Source organism: Melopsittacus undulatus, chromosome 4, assembly GCF_012275295.1.
Source record: "Melopsittacus undulatus isolate bMelUnd1 chromosome 4, bMelUnd1.mat.Z, whole genome shotgun sequence".
Classification (NCBI taxonomy): domain Eukaryota; kingdom Metazoa; phylum Chordata; class Aves; order Psittaciformes; family Psittaculidae; genus Melopsittacus; species Melopsittacus undulatus.
In genome coordinates, this window is record NC_047530.1 from 46,217,181 (window position 1) to 46,242,036 (window position 24,856).

At 41.6% G+C, this 24,856-nt stretch overlaps 2 protein-coding genes across 2 annotated transcripts in view; one reads left to right on the forward strand and one right to left on the reverse strand.

Moving 5' to 3' along the window:
* GPR176 (G protein-coupled receptor 176) overlaps nt 1-18,877 on the reverse strand; it is a 41,373-nt gene extending 22,496 nt beyond the window's left edge. Inside the window, exon 1 of the mRNA XM_005149270.3 lies at nt 17,966-18,877. Coding sequence (XP_005149327.1) covers nt 17,966-18,194 — 229 coding nt within the window. The 5' untranslated portion in view covers nt 18,195-18,877. The remainder of the gene's footprint in view (nt 1-17,965) is intronic.
* Nucleotides 18,878-22,192: 3,315 nt separating this feature from the next.
* EIF2AK4 (eukaryotic translation initiation factor 2 alpha kinase 4) overlaps nt 22,193-24,856 on the forward strand; it is a 39,624-nt gene continuing 36,960 nt past the window's right edge. The window contains exons 1-2 of the mRNA XM_005149269.3: nt 22,193-22,411; nt 24,105-24,220. Of these exons, the coding sequence (XP_005149326.2) occupies nt 22,259-22,411; nt 24,105-24,220 (269 nt within the window). The 5' untranslated portion in view covers nt 22,193-22,258. The remainder of the gene's footprint in view (nt 22,412-24,104; nt 24,221-24,856) is intronic.

Genomic DNA, 24,856 nt, shown 5'->3' on the forward strand with positions numbered 1-24,856 from the left:
ACTTGTTTGGGTTTTTTTCAGCTGTGGTAGCTATCTCTGTAGCTGGTTTCCTAACATGAAACAAAGTGTCAAATGCAACAAATCAAAAGCTCTCATTTATACTTTATATCTATATATATAGATCAATATCTATATACTTTATAGTATATAGAGTATATACTATTATACTTTATATCTATATATATAGATCAAGCCAAGGTTCCCCACTGCTTCACTGAAATACGTAACACTTTCTAGCATGTGTTCCTTGGGTAAGTATTGCTGCAACACAGGTTTGTAATTTAATACTCCCCACTGACTATTAACACACTACTAGTGTCTGTGACTGCTATTGCACACTGCTGCTGCAGTAGTTAACCATCCCAAAAAGACAATTCTCAGAAACATCTCTCTGCACTCAGGAGGTTTAGAAGCAGAATAGAGTTAAAAGGTTACAGAAAAAGGAGATGTGAGGAAAATCTTCAGTCTGACTGCTGTCTTCTCCATAGGCCAGAGTAATTTTTTGTAACTCACCTCCATATTCAAAGACAGATTTCAGTCTTCATTACAGTTCTCTACACGTTTTGCAACTCTCAAGAGTTAAAAAAAGCACAGAATATTTTTTCAATTGCATGCTCCTGTGATGGTCTTAGCTCATAATCAATCTTTTGGGAACCCCTGAGCAGCAGCAAATTGTTCAAAAGACTCCCCAAGTACTGGCAGAATTATTCCACACAGTGGTAGCATCCAATTTATCAGATTTCACTGAAAGCACTCAACAGCCAGCAGGGATTTTCTAATTAAGACTCTTCCAATGCAGTGAATCACTTTGGAAATAAAAATTTATTTTAAAAATAATTTTGCTGAAGCAAGATAAAAGTGGGGGATTTTGTGTGTGTGGTTTGTGGTTTTTATATCAGAAGTATACGAAAATTTGATTTCTAGAGCTTCCAAATGTACAGCCTAGCTGGCTACTCTCCAGAACAGAAGACCAGAAATAACAGTACTGAGGTAAGATCACAGGGTTCACTAAATAGCCACATTACCTTTGTAATGGTACTTATGGCCCAATTTTGCAAGAGCAAGTAACGATTCTGCTGGGTGACATCCTAAGCCTGATATTTAGATGGTGAATATCCATCTTTACAGCTTCTTGGACCAGTCAGCCAAAACTCATCCGTAATTTCTGACAATTTCAGCTGCATGTACCTCACAACCATTGTTAATTCTGCTATTACCTTTATATACTCTAGCTTCTTTTACCTTTTCCTTTGCTCTTAAGAAATCTAAATTCTAAGCTGTTCTGACAGCTTCAGACAAAGTGAAGAGTGACTTACACAGACATGTTGAAGACACAATTCCAAAGACTGATCCATAATGCACAACAGAAGCTCATCTCAAGTTTAAAACTTAAATAAAATTATTAAGTCAGGGAAGAAAAAAAGAACAGTAAATTAGTTCAAGACACAGCTAAGCAAACCACTAGAAATTAGAGGCATTACAGCCATGAAGATATTTGTTAGGCAGAAAGCAAAGTTACATAGTCTTGACTAGTCTGAGCCTGGCCACTGCCCAGACTCATAGAATCATAGAATGTTTTGAGCTGGAAAGGACCTTAAAGATCATCTAGTTCCAGCCCCCATGCCATGGGCAGGGATGCCTCCTACTAGACTAAGTTGCTCAAAGCCCCACTCAGCCTGGCCTTCAACACTGCCAGGGATGGAGCATTTACCACTTTTCTAGGTAATCTATCCCAGTGCCTCACCACCCTCACAGTAAAGAACTTTTTCCTTATATCTAACCTGAACTTCCCCTGTTTAAAGCTGAAGCCATTACCCCTTGTCTTATCACTACAGTTGCTGGTGAAGAGTCCATCTCTAGCATCCTTTTAGGCCAGCTTCAGATACTGGAAGGCTGCTCTGAGATCTCCATGAAGCCTCCTCTTCTCCAAGCTGAACAATCCCAACTTTTTCAGCCTGTCCTTGTATGGGAAGCACCTGTGCTATCAGATTAAACTAAGTGGTTAAAGCACCTGTCACCTCCTATGGCCAAGCACCCTGAGCACACTATGCCAGCATGTTTGTCCCCAAGGCGTGGTAGATCAATTCAAACGTAACCCTGGCACAGGATGGGTGGTATTTCACTGCCAGGTGCAAAAGACTGCTTGAACATTAATTTCATTTTAATTTGAATAGAAGTCCTGACACTGCAGGAGAGTAATCATTTAAGACAGGTTTATGTCAATGAATGCCAGTTTGTGTGTAAAACAGCTTACAAATGATAATGTATAAATTAGCTATTATATTGCCTGAATAAGAAGACACCAGATAAAAGCTTTACTCTAAGATGTAAGAGATAATGTTACAGGTAAATAATACCAACTATTACTTAGCAAAGCAAAACTGTGTACACAGATGGATCCTGCCTTGAAAGAAAAGAAAAAAAACCTAACAATAAAGGAAGCCTGGCCTTTTGGGATAATTTGCTATCTCTCCCCCCCAAAAGAAACCCAACCCAAAACAAAACCAAAAAACAAAAAATTTACTTTCTTAAATGCTTAAAATAATCAAAATAAGTCTCTAGAGACTGGTACCACATCACGCAGTGTCAACTGCATGAGTGTTTTAGTATCTCCTTTAACCAGATTCTTTTCTTCTGCTGTGTTCTAAAAACTGAATAAAAGAACAGGACGCCTCGCTGTCCTATTACAGAGGCTTGTTAAAATCAGAAAATTTTGACTGTGGTGGCAATTTATTTCTTGTCTTTTTTTTTCTTCTTTTCTTTTTCTTTTTTTTTTAGTTAAATACAGACATAGAGCACTGAACTTAGCCAAATCTAGCATTAACACTAGAGAACTGCACTGGATGAAAATAAGGATAATAGATCAAAATTTTTATAAGTGAAACAAAAAGCACTTCTGTAATACTCTATTGAGTTCTGCAGTTTTTTCTTTAAGTATTATAATAATTCTGCTGACCTGTACACGATGTTCTTGCAATGTTCCCTTTTTCTATTAATGCATCAATGTTTGTGTGAAGCAGGCAAAAAAAGGACAGCATCTTTCAAAACATGCTCAAAAAATACAGACGTGTTAAAGAGCAATGTAGGTGGCAACATCCCATTATAATTTTCTGATGACTACTAGTCATATACACAGTGTTACTTACTTACTGTACACATACATGTAGTTTCCTAGACTTAACCTACACAAGATACAGACATGATATAACTGCAAAAAATATAGATTTTACATGCAGCCATCAGAGGGTATTTGCGCACTCCAAACAAAACAGTATGAATGTTTACCTCTCTGTGGTGAAATAAAAAAATATAGGTTGAAATATAATCTATTATACGTAAGTAAATTAGTTCTGCTTAGTGATCATCCTTGTATATAATAAATGACTGTAGCTGACGTAGTTCTAGGACCTTGTAACCTTGTACAAAATTTATGGTAAGCAAAACAGAATGTGTAGATGATTATCTGAAACCAGCAGATGTTCAGGATGAGTTGCAGCTAAGCTAACTGATAAGTAGAAAGAAGGGGAGAAATCATCAAATTATGTCAGTGGTGTTACTGAACTGATTAAGATGACATAAGTATTTACCTACTGTGCATGCTTCGAAGACTGCCAGGACGAAAGTTCAAGGAACGGCCAAGTGATGAAGGTTGTTGGAAGAAGTAAACAACCCCCAAAGACCACTACCACATTTTTGTGTTGATACACGGGTAACCAATGTACAGGGGGGTAATACAGAGAAATTGTACAAGGGAGTTAAAGGAATTCCTTTGCTTAAACAAAAGTATTGTCTGTCCTAAGTACCTTCCATTGCCACCTTGCCAAGGCATTGATTACTGCTGGAGGGGAAGAAGCAGATGCTAGTTCTGCTGACAAAAGCAGATGAAAGGTCCTGCTGATAAGCCGGGGAGAAGCAGACTGGGCGATCAAGCCTTAAGATCATGACAAAAACACAGATGTTTGTTCCTACTGATAAGCGGCAGGAGAAGCAGACTGGGCGCCAACTAACCCTAAGTCCATGTCTGAAGATTAAAAGGTGTAAAGGTTAAGAAGAGGAAGACTCATTTACTTCATCTTGAAGACCCCTGCCCACAGGAGGAAGACTCATTTACTTCATCCTGAGACCCCTGCCCATGATCAGAAGGGGCACTGCGCAAGTGCAAAGGACCTTCTGGCTCATTATAATACGAAGTGGGGATAGATAATACATATGTATAGGCGGATTGAGCAACCTCATGTCTATGTATACCTTAAGAGAATAAATGTAAAGGGACAACAACCCTGAGGCGTGCATGCTTTGGAGGAGCTATCCCCATGCACCTCAGCGCTGAATAAAAGCATACCTACTTTACAACTTTAACTAGTTGTGGAGTCTATCCGCGCATCAGTGTGCATGCAGGAGAAACTTCCTAGAAAAATGATGTAATACATAAGTAGCCTCATGAATATGCATGTACGTAATGAATATGTATGATTAGTGACTGTAAGGACAGCTTGCTTAGCACTTAGCGCTGCAATAAAGAACACCTGCTTGTGAGCTTAAACTTTGTTGGCAAGTTCCTGGAGATTTCTCCGAATCAGTGGTGGGAATACATGTGGCAAAAAAAGGCAAACCAAAGAGGCCAGATGACACAGCTGTTTTGCAAAGAAAGAAAGCAAAAGAGTACAAGGTACCATACAGTATAAGTACAAGGCGCTGAGCTTAGGGCTGGCCTGCTTCCTTTGGTGTTTTGGCCACAGGCTTTGGGTACGTGGGAATTTGCTGAGGCTGCTGAGTGTTTGACAAGCAACTGCTGTAAAGGGTGTAAGGGAGCTGCATGCAAAGAGGTCTGCAAGGTGGTCTCTTTATCCTGACAAGGAGGCTGAGCATATCTGGAATAGAGCTGAAAACAGGCCAAAAGGCCTAACAGAAACTAAGTAACCAGGGCAGCATCGTGAACAGGGGCAGCCACCATGCATGAGTGCACTGAAAACCTTCACTGGCAAAGGTACAAATCAGCTTCTATGCACGCTCACTCACACATGCACACACTCACTCCTCAGTTTATCTCATATAGATGACATCTTACTTCACTGATAAGAATCTTATGAAGGCTACAGTACAGAACAAGGACTGTCATCTTAATTCACTGAAGCAAAAGACAAGCTAAACTGGTAAAGCTTTTAAAAAAACTAACAAGCTCAATGTGCCAGTCAAAGTCCAGATACTGCTACAGGCTGCAAGTGTGATTACCTATTCAGGGGCAGGGGTTTTATGTATATGTTTTATGCATATAGATGGGAATGGCTGAAATGGAACAGTGAAGAGAAATGAAAAGGTCCCAGATAGGCCAACAGGAACACTGCTATATAGCCTTGGCTCTACCACACCAGCTCTTGTGCCTGGGACAGGAGTCTCAGGGAAGCACAGTATCCATCTGGGCAAGAGTGCCCAGATATTGGATAATATTAGATGTAACCGAGTAGAAAGGACTCAGACTACAGGAAGCAGCAGCAGGTTGCTTTACTAGGCTCAGAGGTAGCTTTGAGATACTGGAGAGGAAGGACTGAACAGTAACATACCTGTCAAGTGCAAAGGGAGCGGACCTCCTGGGACCTCCTGGTAGCTCACAAGGAAGAACAGGGTCATTGGTCTACCTGTGTCAGTACCAATAACACAGAAAGTGTCAGAGGGATGTCCTGGAATCTCAGTTCTGGTTATAAACCAGGACACTGAAGCACAGGACCTTCATAACCACTGTCATTAAGAGACTTAATAAGAGTTCTACATGCTAGGGGAAGACAGAGATCTGGAGTCTCAGTGCATGAATGAGATGGTGATGCTTAGAAACGGGGTACCTTTTGTGACAAGACAGACTTGTAAAAGGACAGGCTGGCTGTACCTTTAAACTGCAGGAAAACATTTAAATTAAAAGTTCAGGAAAGCCAAAAATTCAGACTGACACAGTCCCAAAGGAGCTGTAGCTAATGCTCCCCTGAAAAGGCTAGGAGAAATACACAGCCTAATACAACAAAACTAATTAAAACTACAGATATTAAATGAAAACAACAAAAAGCACCCTAGTGCAATATTTTCCACATTTTCCAATTAATTCTGGCAATACCAGTAGAAAATGTATTTTAATCCCCTGTATGAGTGACTTTGTTGGCTGTTCTACAGTATCAGAGAAATTATCCAGTTATGCCATAAGAAATACAGATACACAACAAAAGTAAGGCCTGCTGGATTCTGAACGAAAGTGAAGTGACACAAGGTATGTAGAGAAAGATACACAAGGTTACACAAGAAGCAAGATCACTTTATATTTTATCAGTCTTCTGGAGTAAATTGTTTAAGTTCATGCATGGAATTGCTTTGACACACAAGAGAGTAAGTCAAAGGTGGTAGAAAAAAAAAAATGGACTAAAAACAAAGTCTCTGTCCCCCCCCAGAATTACAGGCTGTTTTCTCCAAAGAGAACTGGCAGACCAGAAGGAAGGAACACCATTGTCAGGAAGTAAGCCAGACTATTCATGATGGAGAAGAATGTAAATTACAGTGTTGAATATCGTAACTCATGCAGCATTCAAAAAAGCAGCAGTCCACAGCAATCTTCCAGCAAACCCCAACAGCAAAAGACCATGAGCATAGAATAAGACAATTAGAGCTGTTCCAGCCATCACTATTTCACAGCTTCACTACTGCTTTTGTTACTACCATAATTGCCATTTGCATTGTCTGACTGATTTAATGCCTTACCATGAAAGGTTGTGCAATCTCTTGTCCAGGTAGCCCTCCAATCCAGGATATTCTCCTTATTGCAATGTTTCAAAAAAAGCTGGCTGACACAAGGCACCAGTTCTTGTCCCTGCTTCCAGCTGCTACATCTAATTTAAAAATGCCAAAAATAACAAAGGTTTATACGTAACAGAAAGCAAGAGGCTGTACTTCCTGCAGGGATAGCATTTAACCAAGAGTGAAATGAAAAGGGATACAGTGCAATTCTTCACTGGTATTTCTGCCATTTGCAAACTTTCTAGCAGCACCTAGCCTACTCTCAGAACATTGAACATTTTGAGAACTCCTTCCTATATAAGAACCATAACACAGAGAAGTCTCAAATCTCAAAATGAAACTTCCAGTTCAATTGTTGCCCTAGTGACCACCTATACTGGACACTGAAGAATGCAGTCATTTACAAATTCTGTGATGGGCTGATGGAATACGAGGCAGGGACCCAAGGATGTACAGCAGGAAAACAAAATATTATCTTTAACATTTGTGAATTTTTCCTTAAATATTTACAGGATGTATATAAGACCTACTTTGCTTTTCCTCTGCAAATGACTTCACACTGATATTCCCACTAGTACATATACAATACACTATATAATCTCGGAGCATCATCATACCCAAATTATCTAAAAGAAATGCACTTGTAGCTTATATTAGGAAATATAAGCTTACAGGATTGTCTTCGGGAAGATGAAGGAACAGAGAGACGCAAAAGCACGTGTGAGAACCCCAATAACCTACTGAGAAAATGGAGCCCCTGCCAAAACCCTCCCCTGGTTGTCACAGAGGAGCCTCCACCTCATGGGCCAGGGGTGGCCCCATCTGTGAGTGGGCGGAAGAGGCTCCCGAGGTCTCCTTTCAGCCTGAGGGGGTTTAGCCCAGAGGTAATGGGAGTCATTGTGGGACCCAGGGGATAAGCATTTGGAGATTGTACAAAACTTACCATGGGATGTTTACAGTAGGGAGGAAAAGGTGAGTAAAGGGAAAGTTCCATGTAGTGTGGTACTAATATGGGGGACTAGATGGAGAAGGGGATAAAAGCCATCTATAAACTGGCACTTGGTCAGTATGTTTGTATGGCCATGCCCTGCACCTGATCAGCACAGTCTATCCAAACTTCTCCTTAAACTCCATTTCTTTCTGTGGGTGAGGGGCTCTCTACACCTTGGGTCTGTGTGCATATGGAGGTCCAAGTGCAGTAACTGAAGTCAGACCATGGGACATCAGGGCAGCAACAAGAGAGACAAGAGTGTGCATTTCTGTGAGTCTGTATGTCACTGCAGTCACTACTGAAAATCAAGCCAGACTAGCCAGCAAGTAAGATAAGATGCCTAGAAGACAAGTAACAATGTGGCCATAAGTCTGAGCCAGATAACCAGGGGGGACAAGAGGGGTCTGTAAGTTGGTTAGTGGAGGACCGGAAGATCCAAGCCAGCTTCTGGAGAGACCTTGGGATTTGGAGGTCAGCTACTGGTAAGGTCATAGTTCTGGGCCAGCCACTGGAGAGCCCCATCTACAGCTGTGTGTCTGTGTGTGAGAAGACAAGACCCTGGGCCAACTACTGGCTAGACTGGAAGGCTACGAATAGCTACTACACAGGGATCCATATTGCTTATATATGTATATACTTAGGTATTTTATACTAACAGGCTTTCATCCTGAGCAGCCAGAAAGGGGAAGACAATGAGGCCATTGGCACTTTCTGTGTTTGCATGAGTGCTGAACTTACTTTCTGTGTCAGTCTGCGTGGCTGCTCATGCATATATGTTTATGTATGTGTATTGCACGCTTCTGTGTATGTGTGCCTCTTGGGAATGTGTGCTCAGCCTTGCAGCAGTTGGACCTGAGGACATGGAGCTGCAGCAGGCTCACCTCTATTAGCCTGCGGGATTCAGCAGCACCTAAACACTTATCACCATCTTCTTGGGGATGAGTGATAGAAAAGTACATAATTTGCTAGATCTTGAAAAATGGTCCCAGCAAGCAGCAATCTTACTTTTCCCAACACCACACAAATGAATTAATTATTAAAGACAAACAGAAAAGAATAAAACCCTCATTTAAGCGTTCACGGTGCCTGCTTAAATAGCAAGCCAACAAATGAGATCTGCAACAGACAGAACTAACATGCATTTAGAATTCTTTCTCAGTACTTGCGTTCATTCATGCCCAAAATACTAACTTACTGCCATAATATCCAATTCAAAATCTAGATGCGTCTAAACTTTTACTGAAGTTCAAAAGAGTGATATATACACCATATGGAATTTGGGCAAACGTAACTCAGTGAAAAGCAAAATATAACATCCAGTCACTCAGTTTAACAGCTCTGGTTCATAGCTGTCATTGAAGTGTTCACACGGGAACTACAGACAGTAAAATGATGGCTATCAATCAGTTTCACCCTAAATAGGGATCAGTTTAGCATCATCAACAGACACAATATTTAAAGACATCAGTTAACCCCCCAGCACATGTCTGAGGAAGGCTCTAGCACACAGTATCCCTGAAGTACCAGGCACTTTCAGGTATAAATCACTGTCTTTCATACATTTCCAAGCTGAGTGAATTACTGTTTTCCCAGTGCCTCTCTTCTACACCACGGTGATGCTATCTGAGCAGCCCCTCAGCTGAAGCCAGACAAGGCACTTCTGCTGATGCATAGGAAGAGGAGGAGTCTCCATAGCAACGGGGACCGAACAGGCTCTTGCACCCCTCTTCTTTACTCACTCCCCAGACCCAATTGTTCTTCCTTAGAGAACTGCTTAGCGGCTCGCCTGAAAACACATGAACAGCAAAAACCTAGTACCTATACCAGACAGATTTAGTCAAGGCTGCAACCTGAACTGGGCTTACTGCTGCAGGGTCCTTTATTCTTGAGGCTGGGAATCACCCACACAGACATGTAGGGGTAAATTATTACCATAATGTTATGATATTGTAATATGTTCTTACTATGCAATTATTATTACATGCAAATATTACCACTCATACCATTACATTTACCTGATGCTTATTAGACTTGATTTTCAGTCACTTTTTACTTTGCCAAACTTTAACTATTCCAGCTAACCAGCAACAAAGTTGATCTACGAAAAGTGCCTGGTTTAGAAGACTTCATCTAAAACAATTCAATTTTTCCTAAATGACATCAGTAGAAACAAAACATCATCCTCACCATCCCCACACCTGCAGAACCAGGGCTACAGGTTTTTGCTGGAGCAGTTGTAGATGTGCCCCTCGGTCTTTAGAAATTCTCTCAGTCCAGCCTTTAATCATGTATCTGCAGTATTTTTTACTGCAAGATTCCCTGCTTCCTTCTTTATAGAAGATGCCTGTGGTGAATTTCACTTGCAGCTATCCCAAGATGCAAATATTTATTCTTTACAAACATGTTACCTAGACTGCCAGTTACTTTAGAATTGTATCACAGAAAGGATATAGATCCTTTAGCAATTAAGTGCTGTAACAATTCCATTTTACATCTCTGTGCACGGATGACAGGACAGAAAAACAACAATCAGCTTCTGGGACAGGGTGAGGCTGGAACCAAACAACCCACAGGAAATCTTCAGGAAAAAAGGCAAGCCTGAAGCCTTTCCTCTTCTTGTCCTGCAGGACACTGGGAAGGCACAGGGGTTGACTTGGAAATCTAGTGTCTGTTTCAGAGTACACTGTTTTCTTTCAAAGGACACCTCCCTTTGATATCACCACAGTGCGGTGGAACCAGAAGGCAACCAAACAAACCCACAGCTTCCAAAAAAGTGCTATAACCACTACAATAAGAGTTCAGACTGTATCAGAGAATCCTTAGAGTTTCCAGTAAAATTTATTTTTACACAAGGCAGATTTGGGAAAACAAAAGAGCAAGTAACAAAGAGCCTCATTCCCCAGGCTCCAATTAAGGCACTGATCTACAAGGTCTAGGAAAGTTTCCTCAATATGGAATTATTTGCAATACTTTCTGTGCATTTTCTTACTAACTACAAGATGCATATTCAGTCTGGGGAGTAGATGCTGGCACTGAGCCATTTCTCATAATTTTTATTGTCTTGAGTGTGAGTTTTTTCCTAAATATCTGAAAAGAAGGATTTTTTTTCTTTAAATAAAAAATTCATGCCATTTTCTCTGCATGGCTAACATGAAAATTGTGAACAGACTCAATAACGTCAGGAGCACATGCAGACTCTCAGACCTGGGAAATATGAATAGAATAGAAACTACAAACCGTGACATTGAGCTATAATCTCGCTTAAAACTAACATGACATGAACATTCAGCTATGCCCATGCTACAGCCAATAAAAGCACGACTCATAACTTCCCTGTTTAACTGCACTTAATGGTATGTATATCTGTATGCAAATAAGTGAAAAATCCATGTTAAGAGTGACAGAACCTATACCCTGATCTCCCTCAAAACTGCTATTCCTGGTCTTCATTTCCCTTCTCCTGAGAACGATAGAACATGTTGTTGTACATTGGATTTCACGCATCAGTTTTATCTCCCTTTCAAGCTAAGCTGACTGCACATGCTGGCTACAAGTGCTCTTTGGAGATCTTCTTCATTTTCAAGATCCTCTCCCACTGCCTACACTCAACTGAAAGCAGTTGCAGCCACCTCCAGCGACCTCTCTCTGCCAAAGCTCCAAATGCTCCTTCTTCCTTCTGCCAAAGGTTTGGTTGCTTTGCTAAATTAATATTTAGTCTCTGAAGACTGATTAATGGCAAGAGAAAAATATCCCCTGTAGAGCAATATTGGTGTACCCCTATATTCTGCAAATCTGATCTCAAGAGTCTTTTTTGGTAAAAAGGAAGCTGTTAATAATTTACTCACTTTAAAAAGGAACTCTGTAATTCCAAGCTTCTTTTTTAAAAAAGGCATCCTTGATTAGCCATTCATCAGTTAAGTTGTCAGCTATTTGTCATTGTCCACACATACCCTTTTTCAAACTTGTGACAGCCACAAGAGTAAAAGCAGTAACTCCATATTTTTTCTGAGCCAAATAGCTAGTATTTTTCACAGTTACCATATTCAAATACTCTATTTTCATAAACTGTTTATTCATTTTTGAATAGCAGCCAAAAATATATTGGAGCTTTTTGCTGGCTTTTTTTTCTTTTTTCCATGCTGAAGGAGTGGGTGGAAAGAAGAAATTATCTTAATTAAAAAATGGTACAAATTTAAGATTAGAAATTTAAATTCTTAAATCCAATAAAAAACAATCTATTAATGTTTCTCTATCCCTTTGACCTCAACCTCAAAGATCTGAAGCCTCTATTTATTCTGACATGAGTGTGTGACAAGGAACACCAACAGCACTGGTGATCCCCTTTGCAGCCTTGGCTTCTCTGCTGTGCATTACTGAAACGTATTGCAATGCTAGATGCAGTCCTACCATGCTCATGCTGTAGTTAATCCTCACAGTATGCTTTGTGTATCAGAAGCCCAAACAGCCTGAGATCTGCCCCAAAAAAATGGAAGAGTGGGATCACTGCATGAGCTCCATCTCACATACAGTCTTCATGGTGAAAGATCAAATTAGACAAAATCCAGAATGCAAGCAGTTTACACAGGTCTCGGAAGGGGAAGAATGGAAAACAAAAACCAGGAAACATTTCCCTAAGGTAATATAATGGAATTGCTGCACAGCATGCTTCTCAAATAGTGGCAGTTTCTTTACCTTAGGGTCCTCTTATCTGTAAAGCCAATGCAAATACATCTGCCCAGCCAGATGCAGCTCCCAGTCTGTCAGTCTCTACAGGAAAAGCCAGCACAGTCTCACTTTCATGGCCCATTGAGCTCAGTCACATCATAACCTCCTCTTCACCACAGCAGCAGGCAACAAGAAACTGGTCTCTGTTGGAAGGGCTATGGAACTTCCTAGCTTCTGTACTTGCCCTTTAAGAACAACCATCAATGGCCTGCATTGCTCTGGGACATGCTGACCATTATGATCACAATAAATCGTACAAAAGCTGAAGCTTAACTGTTTTCCAGCAAGAAGAACTAACTACCCATGCACATGGGAACACTACAAATTTTCCTTTTCTACCATTCCAACCGTACTTGTCATTCCTCTTTCAAATAAGTCCCTACACAACCAGCAAAGCTCATCAAATCCCTTTTTTAATTTAAATAAGGAAAAAAAAAACCCAAAACAAGCAGAACTTTACTCCTGCTCAAAGAGGAGCAACTTTAGAAACTGCATGAAAATCTGTGCTTTTGTCATTAATTTTTATCACTGATGGCACTACTACTATGACAATAGGTGGCACAACAACCTTGTGAAGGGAAGGGATCCTGCAACAAGAACCCAAAGAAAGACAGACAGGGTAATATGCCAAGAAAAGCCCACAAAAACAAACAAACACACGAGGATGGAAAACATGGTCTCCATCCTCAAAACCTCAATAGTTTGACAAGGCTGAAGTTCTAAACCTCAATTTTATTTTATCCTTCATCAACTTCACATGAACAATACTATCCCTTTGATATTTGCCATTTGAGTTTGCCACCTAAGGACCCTAGCCAGTATTACTGTGACTGCAAATCATCATTCAATTCCACAAGTAATCCTGACTTCATCATCTTAGCCACATCCATTGGATGGCAGGTAGAGGGAACTAGCCTGAAAAGTAAGTCAGGCAAAACAAAACAGCTCCTACAAGGCAGTGAAAAATAATCTAACCTGAGTCAGGCAGAATATACACAGAACCGCAGAGCAGATGGATCTGTGCAGGATTCGTGGAAATGAAGTAATCAATCTCAAAGCAAACCTCTTCCATTTTTGTTCTTCCATTGATGAATTCTACATCCTTTCAAAACAAGTCAGGACACAATAAGCTTGAATCGCTTGATGCCTTTTACCAGTCAGGATTAAATCAACCGAAGGAAACCAGCACTGACAGCATGTATTGCTTCTCATAGCACACTGCTTCTGTCTGCATCATTCCAGTGGCCAGTAAAATCAGCTAGTTCTGTCAGTGTCTTTCACTTTCCCTCATATTTAAGGTAATGAAAGTTGCTGCCTTACACACAGAAATTCAGCACAATAGCTTTCCTTTTGCTAAGCCAATTAGGTACAATCGAGGAATACAAAATACAGTTATTCATAAGAGAAGCAGCATAATTACTTTGTCTCCTATTCTCCTGTAGTAATTTTTCTTAGGAGCAACAGTTGTAATCACATTGTACCTGTATAGCTATGGCCTAAGCAGACTAATGAGTGCAGCTCACCTAACCCCACGCCAGAAACACACCTCTACACATGCACCTGCCATTCCAGAGTTCCTGAAGCACCTACTCTCTTCATCTCAAGGATTATGAAGTACATGTGTGGATCAGAAAAGCAAAGTGGTAATGAGAAACATAGGTCTTTTTCTTGTTTTTCTGCTGAAGCTCAGCACACTTGTATTTTTTTCTGTAACATGTACCACTTTCCCAGGAACAGTTCAAACAGTGGAACAAGAAACACGAGCATTTTCAGTTTTATTCTAGTCCTGAGTTAACAGCTTACAGGCTAGAAAATGCCATTACTATGAGAACTGCCATTACTATGAGAACTGCCATTACTAGTGTCACGGTTTAACTCCAGCTGGCAAGTAAATACCACACAGCCACTCGCTCACTTCCCAATCCCCTGGCGGAATGGGGAGGAGAATCAGAAAAAATGAACAGGAAGACAGTGTTAACAAGGTCTTCTTGTTTCATACATACTTGGTACCTCACCTTCTGCATTTGGTAAGTAAGGTCCACCAACATGTGCAGAGCATTTAAAGCTCCTCAGCTGTACTCCTCATTTCAGGCACTCAGCTAAGCATCACAGACAGAAATGGCTTTCAAGTCTTGAAGATACTGTTAAATCTTTCCTTCATAGAGGCAAACCAAGCTGCTGATCAGGGTAACTAAATTGACTAAACTCCTCCCTCCAGTGCCTCCTGTCTTTTGCAGAAACCTCGTGGTAGGCTACAACGAAAAGCGTACATAGTGGGTTCAAAGCACAGAGATGCAGATTTACCCCTTCTTATTCCTCAGTCCCTTTATATTAAAATCGTAGTTAGTCTGCTGAGAACTTCCACACAAACAGTGGAAGAGCAACAGTAGGAAGTTTCTGCAGACTCAAAGTCCCATGAACAGCTACTTAAAACTGTAGCATTTAAGCATATTATAGCTTCATAAACTCAGTAAATCATGACCAAGTTATCTGAAGAACTCTCATCTCTAACTGCCCAAAATTATAAGTAACTTTTTGACTAATAATTATGTTTTGTCCATTCCAAACATGAAATAATCTGGTTCTTTACAAAATCAGAAATTTTTAACAATGAAAGCTCTCAGCAAATTAGGACAAAAAAAAAAAAAAGAAAACAAACAAAAAACCACACACAAAAAAAAACAACAAAAACCAAACAAACAAACAAAAACAGGAACAAAAATAAAACAGTCTACTAGTTAGCTAGCCTCTTCTTGGTATTTCTGGTTGGTTCTATCAGTTAAATCCTCTGATACACGTCACATCCAGGTCCAAGCTTTGGCAAGCTTGTGACAACTACATAATCCCTTTTATAGATAAACACAAATTCTAGATTCTAGTATCATTGTTATTGCTACCTAAAATAACTGAAGATGTACTTTTGATGTATTGCAAAGTAAACAAACACATCTCTCTCACAACCATGGCTATCACATCCTTCTGCACAGCAGGACCCAAAATTAAATTCACAACACCAACTGCGATTCTTCCCTCTTGCAGGACCTGGATCTCTTTGTGCTGTAGTCTGCTGCTTATGTCAGACACCAGTGTCCATTATCAAGACTAAGACATAGATGTTTGCTCCCTTTCAAGCTAGAAGTACAAATTATTTCTTCCTTTTAAAAGGGTAGTGATGTTCTATCCAATAGCATAGTGGCTTGGGCACACACTGACATTGCGGGAATCAATAATTTGCACAACCACCCAAACCAGAAAGGATTCAAATCCACCTCATTATTTAGGAGGAAGGATAGTCCTAATTCCCCTTGAAGGGTTTCCCCTTTGCAAAGGCAAACTTGAGACTCATTGGACTATTCTTCAGCTCAGCTGAGGGGCTCATCTGATGGAGAAAAGACCTGGACACTCTAAGGATCACGGCAGAGAGCAAATGAAGAGGAAAACTTAAATAATGGTTTGTACAACCGTAAGTATCAGGTAAATATTAAGTTGCTCTCCCTTGCTGATGCAGGGGAATAGCATGCAGGACACGCACAAGCAAAACTTCTGCCACATATAAGGGTTGAGCATGCAGGCACAGAAACCCTGAGACACGGAGAACAAGTCTTTAGCTTCTTTGTGGCTTTGTTTCCACTCAGTAAAGGTGGAATACGGATGATATGGGAAATCATGTCTAAAGAGTCTTAAATTTTAAGGTGTTACAATAGCACATCTCATAAATATTGTCAAAATAGTGTTTCAGGACAGCAGGGAGACTGGAAAATGAGGCAGTTTGAAAAAAAAAAAAAAAACAGAACTGTTTTTTATCACTGTAAACTCACAAGGCTTGCTGCTAACATTTGTCATTGGACCACTGCATTTTTGTATTTTAAAAATACATCACCTCCTCTCCTGTTTTGCTCTTTCATAGGCCTGGAGAAGCTACTGCAATGGAAGTTTCATCAGCCTCCCAGCCATCCAACCTGCACATAAACCCCATAGGTCCCCATCTTTTCAGAGGGTCCACCTCTGGAAAGCAAACTGCAGGACTGCCAAACCATGACTTACAGTCATCTTGTAACATTTATAGCTATGGTATTTTGTTGATTGGTTGGTTGGCTTTCAAGAACCCCTGCTGCTGAAGGTATGATTACATGACAGTGTCTGTTTTCTTCTTCAAATAAAACTGGAGGATCTATGCTCGTGAAAGTAAGTCTGGACACATGACCCACATATATGTGTTGTTATGGCTCAAACCCCAAAGAATGAAGAATATGAATGAATTCTGTCTTTTTTCATCGAATCTTACTATTTTTTAGGATGCCATCTGCTGGCTGTCATTTTGTGCCAGGCACTACCAGACACACTGAAAGAGAGCTGTTTCCCCACACCATCTATGTGCCAAGTACAAAAAAAAACACGAACCAAGAGGATTACCCACACTGGGCAGAGGAATTGAGGCCAAAAGTCTGTGATTTACAGTAACAAGCAGTAAGCATACCGCTGACTGTGCCCAATGCTGTTCCAAGACTATGCATACCAACTTACTAGGAATTGTGATGTTAAATATTGCCAAGAAGAAATTGATATTATAATTAATTACCATGACCACAGAAATGGCTTTTAGCATTACTCAAGCTCAGAAAAAACAAAACCAAATCTTTGATAAGAGCCAGTGACCATCAGCAAAGTCCTACTGAACTCTCCTAAGAGAACTTGAGACTTTCTCTGTCAAGCCTTGCGTGAAAAGCCTCAAAATTTCCAGTAACCAGCTTTAAATGATTTAGATAGCAGCAGCATTTTACTGAAACCCAGCTTACTGATCTCCTGAGCAGTGCTAACTTGACTCACTAAAGGACTTATTTTGCCTTCTGTAAGAAATGCACATGTATTCCTGATAAAACAACATGCAATAAGCATCTAGAAAGCAAATATACACACATCTGTACAATTATTTAGCAATATATTACTAGTTTACGACCACATATCTAAAGTGTATGATTCCTACTTTAAAGGATAACAGGCAAGATTGCACATGGTTATTCATTTTTACAGCATAAAGTACTTCCAAAGGATGAATTTAAAATCTGCAGGACACAAACACAGAATTTCTGCATTGTGAAACAGAAATTGAGTAAAACTTGTTTAAAATACTCCACACCCTATCTCTTCAGAGAACAGATCCCACTACAGTTGAAACTAAAGGTGTAATCAATGCATTTAATTTTTGCCCATTTAAATTGCGATAGAAAAGTTTACGAAGTAATACATACATCTATTGTACCAGTTCTCAGCTGTGATTAATAGGATTTTATAATAATAGCTTTTACACATAACAAAAGCTCAAAAGAAACATGAAATCATACGCCTGAGGACCTAAAATGCAGAAAGAAGGCTCACTACAGCAGCAAGTTATGCTGGTTACCATTTCGTTTGCAGTCCCTGCCCATAAGGATAAACAAACCACATCAACAAAAAACTCCAGCAATACTCACTCACCTAGCAAAGAGCCTACGAAGATGACGATTTGCACCGTGGTAGTGAAATGTCTGTAGGTCTGCTCCTCACCGTGCTCCTCGCTCTCCGCAGCCCCAGCCTGGCTGCTGTTCCCACCCTGCCACACCATCTGCCCAGCCGAGGCGTTCCTCATCTCCAGGGCTCTGGTGACAGTCTGGTACGGGGGATGCTCGCTTTCATTCCTCGAGATCCAGCTTTTGTTGTACCCCATGGCGAAGTTCCTGCCTTCTTTTTTGACACCTAATACCCACAGGTTACTGAACTCCTGCCTTCAGTGAATTACTGCAGCCCACAAGCAAAAAGGCACTTCTGAGGACAAAGCCCTGTCTCTAACACTTGGAGGCATCTTCACCGTATGTCTGTGTGCCAGAAAGCAGGGTTGGTTTTTCACGTTTTCACCTTGTAAACTACGATAACCGGTAAAGGAAAACAGAAAAAGCAGGCTCCTCCTTGCGATTAGCTGTCCCATATTTCTTGCTTCACAATGCTACAGCGTTTCCTCAGCATGATTTACTGCAATAAACGTGCATGCGAAAATCACACTCCACACTGCAGCTCACCCCGCCGGAAGGTCGTCTCGCACCACAGCGTACACACTCGCAGGCACACGGATTTCCTATACATTGAAATCAGTCAGGAAAAGTTGCTGGACCACAAGCGCTGTCCCCCTCCGCTCTCTGCCCTGGCGCTAGCTTTTCTCACAGCTCTGAGGGAAGGACACGTTTTGCCCAGTGGCACATTTCCTAGCGCTCTCTTCTCTCCTGCCCACTGCTCCCGTGGTGACACACGATTCCGTCCCGCGTTCCTCCTCGCTCTGCACGACACTGGATATCAAGACCTTTATACGGAGTCCAGGGAAGCCAGTGACTGTTCAATGACTCCCACTGCACTCCTGCTGGTTCTCGGGTTAAATTAATTCGGTTTTGAACCCCAAGGAGGGAGGCACTCGAGCCTCCAACAAACCGACAACCCTCCGTACGATGCTGCGCGCCCCACTGTGAGCGCGCCCCACACCAAGCACGGCCGGCGGTAACACCCCTGCCAGTACACACGCCAACATCCCGCCCAGGCCACTCAACTGCACGACCCCACCGCTCCACACTGCCCACAACCGCCAAGCCCCACGGCCGCGGGAGGAGGTGGCCTGGCAAGGCGGAGCCAGGGCGGACCGGCGAGCTCCCACCTCCGCCACGCTCCCAAGGGGCGGGGGTGCCGCCATCACGTGGCCACGGCAGCCAGCGGCGCCGACATTTTGGTGGGCAGCGCCTGAGGTAACCGTGGCGCACGCAGAGCTGGGCAGGGCGGTGCTGCCGATGGAGCTCCTCCTCTTCGGTGGGTAGGCACCGTCCGGAGTCCGGTGGTGTTGTAACACAGAGAAGTGCCTCAGGAAAGAATTTTAAAAGGCAGTGCAGACTTACACGTGTTATTTGTTAAAATAATTTTAAATACATATTTTATCGGCTAAGCTCCTTATAAGCATAGTAAGTTTGGGGTTTAATTGTGCAAGAAGTATACCTGCATCCATATAGTGAGTACATATTTGAAGATTTTAGGTGGATGGTTAGTTAAGAAGCAGCAAAAGGCATTTCAGCCATTGGCTGGCAATGTGGACGTGCCCCCTGAAAGAGCAGCTGCCCGCCAGTATAACCCCTGCCCACCAAGGCTTTCAAGGATCCCACACTGATAAAATGTACTACTGTGATCTATGTGCTGTCTCCTGTGATGTGGACTTGGATGATACAGGAAAGAGCCAAATGCTTTGCTGTAAGTTCAGAGACATGTACTGACTGCAGGGAAATAGAGGCTTCTTAAGACTTCCTAAAATAAATGATTGTGATTTTTTTAATTATAAAGTTACTTGTCTCTGGCTTTCTTATTGGAAACAATGAATCACTGTAGAAGAAATTAAAAGGAAAAAAAATAACCTGGGGTAGACATCTGGTCTAGAACATTTCATCCCAACTGGTTAAAATTTTGCCAATTCACAAAGAACAGGAACAGTGGGGGAGCTTTAAGAATGCGTGTTACCTGACCCACCCACTGTTATGCAAACTAACACGGGGAAGTTTGCTGGGCCGTGTGCCTCACATAACGTGCTTGGAAAGTGTAAACCCATAATTTCTGTTAAAGAAAAATTTACAGAAGTTTCTTAATTATTTACTGCATCATATCTTCAAACTGGCCATTCTTGCCATGCCGTTTGGTAGGAAACAAGATGAATCTGTGGCCTAGAAATTTTTATGTCTAGTCTTCACTACAGAGAGAACACCTAAACAAATTAAACAAATTGATGGATGAGAAATACCCAACTGCATCTGTGGGTCAAATACAGCAGTTACTTCTAAGAAGATGCAAGAAACTTCAGTGGACAATTACAGTGCCCCAGGTCACCTGTGACTGTGCAAAAGGAAATCTCTGTTGTGGTTAGATAAATACTACAGAGCTTTGTTCATGCCATTTCCCACACAAAACAAAAACAAAACCAACAAACCCTCCCCCCCCAAAAAAAACAAACAAACATTACTAAAGGCACATTCCAGGCACTCCCAGACATGGTGAGGAACAGAGAACAGCATCAGAACAGTGACACAGTTCAAGATTCGGTTTTTGTTAGATGCTAATGACATTATGAAACTACCAGTAATTACTTACGTACCCAGCTGGGGACCATAAGAATTTAGTTTATGTGCAAAGATAAATGAAAATATGCATTAACAAGATGTCAATTTCAGAAGGAGAAACTGAGGACTATAGAAACTACTCATTAGAGTAAGTCTCTCCCTAAGTGGTCTATTTAAAACAAGGAGTCTTTACTCCAAAGTCAGGGAGTAAAGATCACTAGAACTCCATTGGGAGAAACCTTGTAATTAAAGAGAAATATCAGAAGATTTTTTTCATGCAATTACAAAAGTAAAGAAAATTTGAGTCTATTATACTGAAACAGATCTAAAATACTGCAAGTATGGCTCTGAAACTTATGTTGTTTTCAATTCAGATGAGGGAATTTGATCTTTAGAAAAAAGATAATATGACTATTAGTGGGAATCCTCCTAAGATGGAAAACAATTCATTCAGTTCCAGTGGACTACACTTGTTTCTTTTATTTCCTAACAAATGTAAGTACTGTGTATGGGTGCATGGTAGCAAATTACAGATTACTATGGCATTTTTCTTTGCCTGGGGATTATACACCTAATCAATAAGCTTGTATGTATAAATTTACTTAGGGGTTTCTCATTAAGATTCTAAAACTAAAGACTACATCTTGTGTCAGTCCTTCTGTACAGTAGTTGCCACATGCATTGGCTGAAGAAGAACACATCTGCTTACCTAGCTTTGTGTTTGCGGTTCAACCAGGAAAAGGCTAAGGCTGCTCACGCTCCACCTCCCAGTAGTTGTTAAATTAATCGTAAGTGAAAAGATGTTCTAGTTTCCACACAAACTTGTATCCTGCCCCAGCTCTATATGAAATCCATTCCTAATTTTGTGGGTTTTTTTTTTCCTTTGTAAATATTTCTCTAGGTGTATTTAGAAAAATCTGCACAGTAACTACTCATATTTGGTGTCTATCTCTGTATTTGCAGATATATCTTGAGGCATATCTTGGGGAAGTTCAGACTGGACATTATGAAAAGGGTCTTCACCAAGAGGGTGGTTGGTCACCAGACTCCCCTGGGGAAGTGGTCACAGCTGCAAGCCTGTCAAGGAGTGTCTGGACAATGCTTTTAGTTACATGGTTTAGTTTTAGATAATTCTGCACAGAGCAGGACTATTGGACTCGATAATCCTTATGGATCTCTTACAACTCAGGATAATTTTACGGTTCTCAGGCACCGCTGCTCCGGGCCTATGCAGCTAAAATGATGCTTTTGAGGGAGGCAGATGGGACCATGAGTGGACACGAGTTACGCAACATGCCGCTGGCCCTCAGCGGGTGGCAGAACCCCAGGAAAGCCGAAGAGTGGTCTTGTCTACAGCCCTGCACAGTCCGGGGCTAACGGCAGAAGGCCGAGGCAGCCGCAACCCCACCACACGGCGGAATACAGTTCCTCTGAACGTCGCGGAACTGGTCCTGGCTTTTTCCCAGTCCCCGCTCCCGGCCGCACCACCAGGCCCCAGCCCCCCCAGCTCCTCCTCCTTCTCCCCCCGTCGCCGCGGAGGCGGTGCCGGGGCGCGGCCGAGGGGGGCCTCTGCTAGGCAGGTTCCACTTCCATGGAGGCAGTGCTTTGAGGCTGTGTACGATGGCTGCCTCCTGCTTACGCCCGGGGAGCTGACATGGCCCGGGCGAGCGGCGCCCAGCCGCTGCCTGTTCAGGTAGCCGCGGAGCCGCCGGAGAGCTACCAGCTGCGGCAAGAGAACGAGCTGCAGGTGTTGGAGTCCATCTACGGACAGGACTTTCAGGATCTGCGGCAGAGGCAGGCCTGGAAGGTAGGGAGCGGGGCTCCCCTCGCCAGGGCACTCCGAGCTCTGCGGCCTTGCCGCTGTGCTCCCTTAGCGCTTCCTGTGCCCATTAATCGTTAGAGCGCCAGGTCTCTGGCCTCTAGCGGCACGGCAAGCGGAGTGGGCTCTCCCTGCGGGTTGCGGGCGGCGGCGCTCCCGCTGGTGCCCGGTCCTCGTGTTTCTTGCCTGGCGCATCTTTCGCTGCCTGCCCCTGTCCCTTCCCCGCTTCGGCAGACAGCCGCGTAACCGACTGCCTTTGCAGTTAATCCTCCAGATTGGTGCCTTCGCGCTATAATTAATGTTGTGCATGTAACTTGCGTTTTAAGTGATATTCTTTAAACATTGCCACGTAATTCATCCTTTAACCGACTAACTGCATACCTGCTTAATTAGTTAATCTCATCTCTATACATGTTGCTGATCATCATTTATTATGCTGTGGTTTACTCAAACTGTGGCTGTTTTAATGAGAGCTTTCATATATTTTTGTTTGTTGTTTTTGGCTTTGTTTGCTTGGTTTATTACAACTAGCTAATTCTCGAGTCTACTACTCACTATTCTTTCACATTCCTCTTCTGTGTCCACAATGTCTAATCGATATTTTTTTTCCAGCTGCATATATGGCACTGTTTTCCTGTACCTCGAGGTACTGGTAATTCTTTTCAGTTCCCCAAGTTCACTGCTACTGTCCTTTCTATTTACATTCTTTTGTCTTCAGTTTCTACAAAATAGTCCCTGCTGTCTTTTTTTTCTGCCATAGAAATGAACTTTAAATTCTTGTAAAACATATACCCCCACCCGCCCCTCCCCGGAGTTTGATACTAACACAGTCATTTGCTGGGTTTTGAGGAGTGTTGCAGACCTCACTCCCTATATAAATTCATATCTGATGTTCTCTTGACTTAACCGATTTTTTTCCCTGATGGAAATGCAAAGGGAAAATAGAGGGTATAGTGACTGTCTTTTAACCTATTTCTGTATTTGTTATTACATGTGGTCTTACTTCCCTGCCTGCCATGTTAGTAAGGTCTGGGTTGTTTCTGCTTTTGAAGTATTTAATACAAAATGAAAAGTTTAGAATGTTCATGTGGACATGTGTTACTTTATTCTGATTTTGAGTAGGCAATTGAACGGCATGGGGAGGGGGGAGGGAAGGCTTGCTGTAATTCTGTTTCATTGTTTCATTCCAAACCCAAAAATATAAATACAAAATATTACTCTGCATTTGTTTGGCCACCCAAGGTGTATGTATATGTGATGTTGCAGTCTATTGACCTGTGAGAAAATAAAATACCGGCTGGTGTTTGCTAGTGATCCAAAACAAACACAAAAGAAACAATGTTGTTTTTATAATGAATGCTTTAATTAGTGATATTCCATAAGTAAACAATTTTTTTTCCCTACTACTAGCCTACAGTAAGCAGAATACAAGGGATTTGTTATAAAATGCTCAGTCTGAATCTTCTAATAATTAATACACTTCTCTGAGAAAGTTCTAAAACCATATTGGATAAAATGTGATAATCAGTTCACTCTCATAGAGTGGTATCAATACATTAATGTATTTTTTTCTCAGTTTGGATGGTCTAACCTGAATTCTGTCAATATAGGTTGTGAGAATTGTGTGCTTTCATTAAAACAAAACCAGAAAACCTCTTTAAAGTTTTGTTTTCCATTTCAGGTGCAACAACCTCCTGAAATTAATTTAGTTCTACGTCCTCAGGGATTGACTGGTGATAATGAAGTATATGCCAAAGTTGATCTGTGGGTCAAGTGTCCACATACTTACCCTGATACGTGAGTGAACATTAAAATCTTAACTTTTTTTTTCTTTTCCTCTGAATATTTTCCTCTGAACATTTTCCTCTGTTTTCCGTAGTGAAATGTAAATTGGAAAAACATGTAGTTCATTCATTGCTCTCCTCCTGGCTTTCCACATGTCGGTATTTATTAGGCCTGTGGTATTTCATAATAGGAAACTATAGAATTTGGCACCTGAATTGGATGTGCTCTTTTGTGCAATGGAAAATTATGCAGGGGCATTTATCAGTGCATGACTGCAGCCCCAGTTTATAGCTTGGAGAGACATAAACAGAGGTGTACACCAGCTAGCATCTTAGTGCCCTTTTTAAACTGTTTCAGCTCATAACCTGCCGAGAGAAGGATTGAATCTTCATTTTAAAGCAGTCTACTGTCTTAGTTGTATGTGCGGTTCCTGTTTTCTGGTGGATTAACCTTTTGGAAGAGTTCTCACTAGAGAATGTAAAAACAATTGCAGGTGATCAGCTTCCTCTCAGCATTTGGGTTGCAAAGTAATTTCTGGGTTAAATGTTGCTCTGTGCCCCATTTCCTTTAGTCCTTATGCCACCAGTTATGTCCAAAGCCTGTCTGTCTCCCTTTAGCCCATCCATTTGTGCTGTGGCATAAGTGGTG